Source organism: Lissotriton vulgaris, unplaced genomic scaffold (genome assembly GCF_964263255.1).
Source record: "Lissotriton vulgaris unplaced genomic scaffold, aLisVul1.2 SCAFFOLD_2194, whole genome shotgun sequence".
Classification (NCBI taxonomy): domain Eukaryota; kingdom Metazoa; phylum Chordata; class Amphibia; order Caudata; family Salamandridae; genus Lissotriton; species Lissotriton vulgaris.
Genome location: NW_028254996.1, coordinates 58,948 through 69,702, shown reverse-complemented (window position 1 = coordinate 69,702; position 10,755 = coordinate 58,948). Strand labels below are relative to the sequence as shown.

The 10,755-nt window shown below is 52.3% G+C and overlaps 1 protein-coding gene across 1 annotated transcript in view; it reads left to right on the top strand.

The window, feature by feature from the left end:
* Window positions 1-4,806: 4,806 nt before the first annotated feature.
* LOC147659355 (putative trypsin-6) overlaps window positions 4,807-10,755 on the top strand; it is a gene marked incomplete at its 3' end in the record, with an annotated part of 53,880 nt that continues 47,931 nt past the window's right edge. The window contains exon 1 of the mRNA XM_086951806.1: window positions 4,807-4,875. Within this exon, the coding sequence (XP_086807932.1) occupies window positions 4,836-4,875 (40 nt within the window). The remainder of the gene's footprint in view (window positions 4,876-10,755) is intronic.

Sequence of the window (10,755 nt, the reverse complement as noted above, 5' to 3'; positions counted from 1 at the left end):
ATACCTCAGCGACAAAATCTCCTTCCACCTACCCAAGAGAAACCTCCGATCCTCCGACCTCACCCTGGCCGAAACCCCATGCACCCGCAGAGCCAGAACAGGTGGAAGAACCTTCTCCTACATTGCAATCAAGACCTGGAAACAATCTCCCGATCGACAGCGGATGTGCCCCCTCCTAGAACATCTTCAGTAAGTGAAGGAAATGACCCGATTTGGGACACCCGGGCCAATCCCGACCTCCTCTAGCCTTGCAAGAATGAAGAGTCAATAACACAGGAGAGAACATAAACAATCTAGGGGCATATTATCAAGGCAGGCGAAATTAAATTATTGCTGCTTTTGTGGCAGTTTTCGGCCGCTAGGTGGCGATAATTTCAACGCCCTATTAGCAAGCTGTCGCTAACATCAGTTAGCGACAGCTTTCAGGTGATAGCGAGCGGTTTGTCGCTAAGCAAAGTGGGCACACCCAACCAGTTAGCGACTGAAAGCAGTCGCTAACATCGCTATCGCCTATTAGCAAGTCAGACGTAGCGATAAAAGAATTCTCACTAAGCGTGAATATCGCTGAAAACTAACACCTGCTCAGACCAGTTCTTAACCTGTATATCCAATGGGAGGTGGATATTCAGGTTAAAACCCTATTGTCGTTAATGCGTGAATATCGCTGGTTTTCCAGTGATGTTCACAAATTTCGCTGCTATCGCTGGATATTTTATCGCATTGGAGATAAACGTTGCTAATAGCACATTATCTCTGCGAAAAAATCCGGCGATGCGCGGCGATAAAAAAAATTTCGCTAAGCTTCTTTAGCTATAAATATCGCTAGTTGTTGATAATATGCCCCCTAGTTTATTCACTGTAGTGGAGTCCACTCAGCCAAACCTCCTTTAATGGCTGACGAGGGGACTGACTGTTTGAAGCATAAGGTTACATTATGTATGCTGCAAAGCCTACAAAGACCCGCCTACCACGGAAAAATACTGGTAGGTGTTGTAACAAAATGGGGGTACTGAACATATGTCTTGATCCTGCAGCCTGTTACAAGTATCTACATTTCTAGGGTGTCGGGCCGATCCTCCCCTCTAGATAGGTGGGGGAAGGCACGCGCTAACGAGCTAACATGGGCATTGAAGAATCCAAACTTACCAAGAACCCTTTCTCATAAACGAGCAAACTACAGTTTTGAGTACGCAAGTAACAGTTTTGATTCCCTCGGAACATGGCGTACAGCTAAAAAAAATGGCGGCACAGATGTCAACATTTACTGGCGCAACATTTGTATCAACTCATTATATCTTACACACAACACGGAAATATCATGTATTCAGCTACATAAATGCAACATAATATGGAGTAAAATACGAGTAAGAGATAAAACTGTTTCAGTTCGATGAGAAGAGCCTCAAGACCTGGCGCTCGGATGGAATGGAGATGCTCACCCTCCCCCAGCGCCTTGAGACCCTCACGGATGAGTACTGCGCTTGCAATCCCCCTGATTGATTGCTTAATTGATTGATTGATTGATTGATTGATTGACTGATTGATTGACTGATTGATTGATTGATTGATTGATTGATTGATTGATTGATTGATTGATTGATACTCCACCCCAGGGACTGCGGCTGTAATAATGTTTATCATGAGGACATTTGAGCACATTTCAGGTATGCAGGGAGACCCTCCTGGTTTAGGCAGAAGGTTCACACTTTTGTAAGTTACACATAAAACAGTGTTGCCTTTTGTCAGAGTGAAGCTTCCTCGACCCATAGAGCTTTAGAAGAAAAAAAAGTGATATTTCAATGATTACAGCGCCTCCTGGGCGGGTGGGGGGAGAAGCGCTGATATAAATGGTATTTGCTTTGTATAAATGCTGGGAAACACCAACACAGCTGATATTCTTAGAGCTGCATATCCTGTTAACAGAGACTGAACACGTGGGAAGCTGCCTCTCCTAAGTATGTGTGAAGCGCTAACAAGGTACGAGCCTTTGCTTCTCCTCTGCTGCATTTGCATCAGGTGTGAGGCTCCGGACTGCTCCCAGGCAGGAAACTCCAACAAAAGGCAGCTTGAGGACCCCTCAGACTCGGACTGTGTGAAGAGGCAGCTGGAGTTAGAAAGAAGAGAGCCCGTCCCCGCTGCACGTTTGTTGACGATGGGAAGCAAATAACAACGCTCAGGCGCTGCTTAAAGTATCCCGGTGTTTGCAAATGACACCGGGACGAGTTCAGCATCTTCATCAGCGGGGCCCGACTTCATGGCAGGGTGGACGGCGTTCATCCTGTGAAAGAAGTGGGGGGACGCCGTCCACTCGCGTGTATATTAAGGATTAAGGGAAATGCCCCGAACAAGGCGACCCTGCAAATAGAAGTGGGGGCTCTTAGTGGCCCCAGGGGCGACCCAAGGCAGGGAGTCCTTCAGCGGTTTCACTATGGAGAGGGACGGAGCTTGTTACGTCATCTGGAGGTGCCTCCATGCTGCATGGTACCTATAAGGCACCCCGAGGACAAGGGTCACCCTCTTTTCTCTCCACCTCGCACCCTGTCCATGTGCCTCAGCGACCAACCACCCATCGCTGAATCCATCACTGCCACCCGCCCACCCACCCATCGCTGACACCCATCCATCGCTGCCAAATTGCTGTCACCCACCCACCCATCCATCACTGCCACACACCCATCCATCCATCACTGCCACCCACCCATCGTTGCCACCCACCCACCCATCCATTGCTGCCAAATCGCTGCCACCCACCCACCCATCCATCACTTCCACCCACCCACCCATCCATCGCTGCCAAATCGCTGCCACCCACCCATTGATCCATCACTGCCACCCACCCACCTATCCATCACGCCACCCATCCATCGCTGCCACCCACCCACCCATCACTGCCACCCATCCACCCACCCATCGCTGTCACCCACCCATCACTGCCACCCACCCATCACTGCCACCCATCCACCCATCACTGCCACCCACCCTTAGCTTCCACCCATCACTGCCACCCAGATACCCACCCACTGCTGGAGGAGGGAAGGAGGCATGGACAAGATTCCTTGAGGCAGAAAAAGGGGGATCACCCGACATAAGGACTGACTAACTGAACTTGGGGCGGGCACTGGCATACATGCCAACATTTTAGGACATGGACGTGGGAGTTTTAAAGTAAAAAGTCGGGAGAATGAAAATTCCCCATTGACTTTTATTGTAGAAAATGCAATTTCAGGCGGGAGACAGCTGAAAGAAAGCCATTTTCGGTTTGAAAATCGGCAGTCTCCCGCCTGAAGTGGGTCTATTGGCATGTATGCCCTGGCAGGCCGGAGGGGGCTGACCCGCGGGGGTCCTGGGCCCTCTTTCCCTCCCCCGGGGTTGCCTGGAGATGAACCAGTTGGGGGGTTCACCTGGTGGCAGGTACCCCCGGCAGGGCGGGGCCCTGGGGTGTGTGGAGCTGGGCATTGCCCCTCCCTCGGAGGGAGGGGGGGAGGGTGCCACTAACTCATGCCCCGGATGCCCGTGGTTGAGGGCGTGGGTGTTGGATGTGGAAGAGGGGCCTGCTGGCCCCTTTGCATTGCACGTGTTGTGCTGTGGCGGATGGAGACAGCCCTGGTGCCCCTGCACACTCCGAGCTGGTTTGCTGATCTTACGTCCTGTGTTTCCATATCAGTGTCTCTGGCTGAGCTGCACTTGTGGGCTCAGCCCAGTGGTGTCCGCCTAACCCTGGTCCCCTTCCCCGCTGATGCGCCTTGTGAGCGTGGGCAGAGGCTGCGCCCCTGGTTAGACCGCACTGGTTGCATTTCTCTGTCTCTTGAGTCTTTTCAATGGGGGGGCAGCGAGCTGCAGGTGAGAGCGCACTATTCACATGGGGCTTATTCTTATTTGTGAGGCCTTGCGTCAGTTTTTCGCTTCCGATGCATCTCTTTTTGTGACGCATCGGCGGCGTAAAACATGCCTCCTGTTGCGCACTATTAACAAAGTGATGCATTTAAGCAGATGCGTCACTTTGTAAACCCCTGCGCTACATTATACCTGTGTCAGGTATAAGGTATGTAGGGGGGCGTTCCTCCGCAAGAAAGGGTGATAGGAGTGGCGCAGCGTAATCTATCACACTTTGCTGCGCCACTTCTAGGACGCCGATGCGTCAAAACCTTGCGCATGCCTCATGGCAGGCGTGAGGGTCACGCAGGCCCTTTCACATGGGGCATGCATTCCAGATTCTTGGAGCAGACCGATGGAAGCACGGTTGTATGATTTTTCTTCTTGAATCGTGGAGGTTTCAAAAGAAGGGTGGGCGCACTTCTGAGGGTCCGGCTGGCGCCGATAGCTCAGGTTTATTTGCAAGGTCGTCTGGGGTATGGTGGTGAATGGCTTCATGCGTCAGACAAGCCACCTTTAGTCGTGTTCTCTCTTCAATAGATAAACAATTTAGCTGCAGCAAGTCAGGTGAAAAGCATCACCTTTAGAAGAAGGCAAGTGGTGACCTCACAGCGCCTAGAGGCGTCCCTTCAAGGCACTACCTGCGACTTTTGAATTGTATGTTTGCTTCACGCTCGGCCCCTTCACGGCCTTGTTTCGCCAGCTGTGGGCCCCGCCCCAGACTCCCAGGGGCCACAATCTGGGACTTCCTAAAATACTGCCCTTGGGTGGGAAGCGGGCAGCTGGCCAAGCCGGGGGCCGGTCCTCCGGGTGGGAAGCGGGCAGCTGGCCAAGCCAGTGGGGGGGGGGGGGGGGGGGGGGGCGCTATCAGCCCAGACCACCGGCCCCAGATAAGCCCCGGAGATGGGGTGTATATACAGGGGTGCAGGGAGGCGGACTCCATCCCCTCTACTCTCAGCAAGATGGAGCTGCTCCTGGTTCTCTCGCTCCTGGGAGCTGCAGGTAAGACCTGAGCTGTAGCTGGGTTCTCAGACACCCCGAGCTGTAGCTTGGTTCACAGACACCCCGAGCTGTAGCTTGGTTCACAGACACCCCGAGCTGTAGCTGGGTTCTCAGACACCCCGAGCTGTAGCTTGGATATCAGACATGCTGCTGAGCTGTAGCTGGGTTCTCAGAAACCCCTGAGCTGTAGCTGGGTTCTCAGACACCCCGAGCTGTAGCTGGGTTCTCAGACACCCCGAGCTGTAGCTGGGTTCTCAGACACCCCGAGCTGTAGCTGGGTTCTCAGACACCCCGAGCTGTAGCTGGGTTCTCAGAAACCCCGAGCTGTAGCTTGGTTCTCAGACATGCTGAGCTGTAGCTTGGTTCTCAGACACCCCGAGCTGTAGCTTGGTTCTCAGACATGCTGAGCTGTAGCTGGGTTCTCAGAAACCCCGAGCTGTAGCTGGGTTCTCAGACACCCCGAGCTGTAGCTGGGTTCTCAGACACCCCGAGCTGTAGCTGGGTTCTCAGTCATGCTGAGCTGTAGCTGGGTTCTCAGACATGCTGAGCTGTAGCTGGGTTCTCAGAAACCCCGAGCTGTAGCTGGGTTCTCAGAAACCCCGAGCTGTAGCTTGGTTCTCAGACATGCTGAGCTGTAGCTGGGTTCTCAGAAACCCCGAGCTGTAGCTGGGTTCTCAGACACCCCGAGCTGTAGCTGGGTTCTCAGTCATGCTGAGCTGTAGCTGGGTTCTCAGACACCCCGAGCTGTAGCTGGGTTCTCAGACACCCCGAGCTGTAGCTGGGTTCTCAGTCATGCTGAGCTGTAGCTTGGTTCTCAGACATGCTGAGCTGTAGCTGGGTTCTCAGAAACCCCGAGCTGTAGCTGGGTTCTCAGAAACCCCGAGCTGTAGCTGGGTTCTCAGTCATGCTGAGCTGTAGCTTGGTTCTCAGACACCCGAGCTGTAGCTGGGTTCTCAGTCATGCTGAGCTGTAGCTTGGTTCTCAGACATGCTGAGCTGTAGCTGGGTTCTCAGAAACCCCGAGCTGTAGCTGGGTTCTCAGACACCCCGAGCTGTAGCTTGGTTCTCAGCCATGCTGAGCTGTAGCTTCGTTCTCAGACATGCTGAGCTGTAGCTGGGTTCTCAGAAACCCCGAGCTGTAGCTGGAATCTCAGTCATGCTGAGCTGTAGCTTGGTTCTCAGACACCCCGAGCTGTAGCTTGGTTCTCAGCCATGCTGAGCTGTGGTGGGTATTGAGACATACTGAGGTGTAGGTGGCTTCTCAGACACCCGGAGGTATAGGGGGGTTGATGGGTTATTAGATAGTGGGAGGAATAGTGAAAAATTGAAATCAGCAACCACCCAGACGCCGTCAAAACAAGTCATGTAGAGTCATGGGTGGTGGTGTAGAGTCACGGGTGGTGGTGTCGAGTCATGGGTGGTGGTGTAGAGTCACGGGTGGTGGTGTCGAGTCATGGGTGGTGGTGTAGAGTCATGGGTGGTGGTGTTGAGTCATGGGTGGTGGTGTAGAGTCACAGGTGGTGGTGTCGAGTCATGGGTGGTGGTATAGAGTCACGGGTGGTGGTGTCGAATCATGGGTGGTGGTGTAGAGTCAATGGGTGGTAGTGTAGAGTCATGGGTGGTGGTGTAGAGTCATGAGTGGTGGTGTAGAGTCATGGGGGGTGGTGTAGAGTCAATGCGTGGTAGTGTAGAGTCATGGGTGGTGGTGTACAGTCATGAGTGGTGGTGTAGAGTCACGGGTGGTGGTGTAGAGTCACAGGGTGGTGGTGTAGAGTCATGGGTGGTGGTGTAGAGTCATGGGTGGTGGTGTAGAGTCACAGGGTGGTGGTGTAGAGTCACTGGGTGGTGGTGTAGCGTCACGGGTGGTGGTGTAGAGTCACAGGGTGGTGGTGTAGAGTCACTGGGTAGTGGTGTACAGTCATGAGTGGTGGTGTAGAGTCACGGGTGGTGGTGTAGAGTCACTGGGTGGTGGTGTACAGTCATGAGTGGTGGTGTAGAGTCACGGGTGGTGGTGTAGAGTCACTGGGTGGTGGTGTACAGTCATGAGTGGTGGTGTAGAGTCACGGGTGGTGGTGTAGAGTCACTGGGTGGTGATGTACAGTCATGAGTGGTGCTGTAGAGTCATGGGTGGTGGTGTAGAGTCACGGGTGGTGGTGTAGAGTCACTGGGTGGTGGTGTAGAGTCATGAGTGGTGGTGTAGAGTCACAGGGTGGTGGTGTTGAGTCATGGGTGGTGGTGTAGAGTCATGGGTGGTGGTGTAGAGTCATGGGTGGTGGTGTAGAGTCACAGGGTGGTGGCGTAGAGTCACTGGGTGGTGGTGTAGAGTCACGGGTGGTGGTGTAGAGTCACGGGTGTTGTTGTAGAGTCACAGGGTGGTGGTGTAGAGTCCCTGTGTGGTGGTGTAGAGTCACTGGGTGTTGTTATAGAGTCACTGGGTTGTGGTGTAGAGTCAAGGGTGGTGGTGTAGAGTCACGGGTGTTGTTATAGAGTCACTTGGTGTTGATGTAGAGTCCCTGTGTGGTGGTGTAGTGTCATGAGTGGTGGTCTAGAGTCGTGGTTCTTATACCACTTTATTGATATATGGTTTGGTTCGCCCCTTGGGCCTTACATATATTGTGCTAATTTACTGTGTGTTATTAAGTGTAACCTATGTGCTTTGACCTCTGGCCTCATAAGGAGACTAGTAGGGTGTGTTTAGAATAAATACATTACTTACGGGCCGTCGCCGGTAGGTAGTTATAGTTAGGTCCTAGTTTCCATAGGAAAGCGTTTTTTCTTTTCCCAATAACTTTGGCGTCGACTGACGAATCTTCGCGAAAATGTCAAAACTCGTCGGGCGCACCGGTAAGCTCCTATCCTGAAAGTTTCAGGTGATTCAGCAAGCGGGGGTCGAGTAAAAAGTGGTCATCCCAAAACGTGTTTTCTCCATGCCAATTTCCATGGGAAACTTTAGACACAGCTACAGCCCGAACTGCGGAACGGAATTACACCAAATTTGACAAAAAGGTAGCCCTTGGTTCAGAAAGAGACCTTTTTCTTAAATCGTTTAAATCTGTTTAGTAGTCGCTGAGAAAATCAAAAAATAAAAGTTTTGATATATAGAGGCGCTGTGGACCCGCGAACCCTCCCGACCACAAGCTTTATTCTAATTGGCTGTCAGCACTCCAAACCAGGAAGTGTTGGCAGCCATCTTTTGAATCGGTAGAACCGAGTCACAAGAAAACAGAAAAAGAAACGCGAAAAAAAAAAAAGAAAACGGGGCAGGGTAGAAACACCCTGACCCCATAGGCCTTCTCAGGGGGTCCCACAAGGAGCCCCAGGGCCCAAAAAAACATTAAAATAAATAAAAATCGGTCTAATTTGCGCTGAGTGTGCAAATCCGGCCAAGAAAATTAAAAAAAACAAAGCCAGCGCTTCGTTATTATTTAGCCCCTGGGTGGGCCAAGTCCTGGGGGCATGGTGAAATGCAAGCCCCGGGGGACAGCCACCCCCAGGGCTTTTCTTAAAAATGTGTGGGTACACACTGCCCCCCCGCAGCCCCGGGGACTGCCACCCCAGGGCCTTGTTTTTTAATGTTTGAGGGGTCTCTTGGTTTGGATTTTGGAAGAGAGAGCAGGGAAACTTGCTCTCTCTTCCAAATACCAAAGCAGATTCCTTTTCCACATGGGGAGCCGGTTGGGACCATGAGGGCATTGGGCCTCCCCCATGGTCTCCACTGAAAGGCCAGACCCTGGGGGATGGGATCCTCGGGGCAAGGAGTGGCCCGGGAGGGAGACCACGTGTCCCCCCTTCCCCATAATATATGTTTTTAATTTAAAAGAAAAGACAAAGAGGCTGGCCCCGGGAGATGGGGTCCCCAGGGCCGAATATGGCCTGAGAAGGGGGCCACGCAGCCCCCCTCCAAATATATATTAAAAAAATAAACACTGGCCATGCCCCGGGGGGTGGCTGGGGTCCCTGGGGCTGAATATGGCCTCAGGAAGGGGGGGGCACGTGGCCCCCTTCCATTTAAAATGTTTTTAAAAATAGGGGTCAGGCCCTGGGGGATTGGTTCCCCAGGGCCCATAAAATAGGAAAGGAAGTGGGGCCAGACAGTTCCCCTTCGTAAAAATAAAAATTAAAAAAACGGCATCGCCGACGCCCCGCCCCTTCCCAGCAACACTCTGCAAACGCGTCCTGTGGCGGGTTTTAAGTCGAAGAATTAAATCCTCTTCAATCCTGAGGGTCCCTGTGTGCCAACTAGCCCACCAGGTACCTCCAGTAAGCACCACATGGCTGCATTGCAGAGAGGTGGTCCAGGCCACGCTCCTTTTTAGGTCTCGCCTGTCGATGCGCATGCGCATCGAGCTTGCGAGTCTATGGTGGCTTATCCACTCTTTATCCAACTTGCAAGGAATCGTGGCGATTCCTTGCAGTGCACGAGAAATTTAAGCTCAATGCGCATGCGCATTGAACTTAAATGCGCGTGCACATGCCCCCAGCCACGGCCGCTAGGCCGTGCCTCCCCTACTCTCCTCCTCCTACTCTCCTCCCCTCGCCGTCTGTTCCCGCACTCCTCCCACACCCCCGCTCCGCCCCCTCCCCTGCCCGCCGTGTCGCATTTCTCCTCCCCCCTCCCCACAGCAATGCCCTCCGCCGGCCGTACTTTCACTTTGACGGCCGCAGGCCGTCTCTCGTGTTTCTCCTCCCCCCTCCCAGTGTACTTTTTTTTTTCTTAAACTTGTTTTCTTTTACAATTATAAAACACAGTCTTTAATTTTCAAAGCGCAACATGCCGAACTTTCACTTAAACAATTGTGGCTGCGTGCCTTTTCTGTATCCGCGGCTCTATGTGTTCACTTTTAAAAAACATCAGGTCTTTATTAAAAGTTCCACTTTCACTTTAGGCATGCCTTTATTTTTCATAATTGGTGCCCCTTGCAGAGCTGATCACTGCTCGTTAACACGCCTTTACTTCTGCACGATATAGTGCAACTCCTCCCTTGTTAACTGCTTCCCATTCCGAGCAGCTGCTCTTCGCTCCCTCTCCTCGGCCACAACTGCCTCCTCCCTATGCTTCTCCTGTGCCATTGGAGCTTCAAAAGGATGTGACGAGAAAGCTGGTAATTATTTTTTTATCAAGTTTAAAGGCACATTCCTGTCACAATGACAACATGCCATACTTCCGTTTCAAAGGTGGAGCGTGTAGCAGGCCAATGTCCGCAACGTAAATTTATCGAAGCGTCTCGAACAATCAGCGCCCTATTGACTCATAATTAAATGCACCCTATACAGAAAGCGCAGCTGAAACGAGTACTGGTAAAACATTTAATTAGCACATGTAAATCAGCTGCACCCTTACGAGGCTCTGCCATGCTACTGGATTGGACTAATGAACCAAATAACAGTAATTTGTAATAAAAGGCCAGACTCGAGACCTGGAATCCAGATAACAATCCCTCCCCTTCTCTCTCTTCCCTCCGCATTTCTCCTCCCCCCTTCCCTTATCTGCCTTCCCTCCGTCTGTTCCCTCTCCCCGCTCCGCCCCCTCCCCTGCCCGCCGTGTCGCATTTCTCCTCCCCCCTCCCCTTCTCTCTCTTCCCTCCTTTCCCCCACCCTACAGCCATTAACACGGTTTCGTCTTTTTAGTAATTACAATCCTTGCATACTGCAAAAACTGTCCAGCCCACTCTAAACGTCTCGCAGGCCTCCTGAGGTGTTAGGAATTCCCCCAACCCACCTCCTCTCCAGGTAGACGTCTTTCAGTATCATGTATCCCCTTCCCTCCACCACCAGCCGATCACCAACATGCCCTCCACGATGTGTTGCACGCCATGAAAGTGCTTGCTTTTACCAGCTGTCGCCCTTGTGTACTTCTCTCCAGTTGCTCTGTCATCCATGT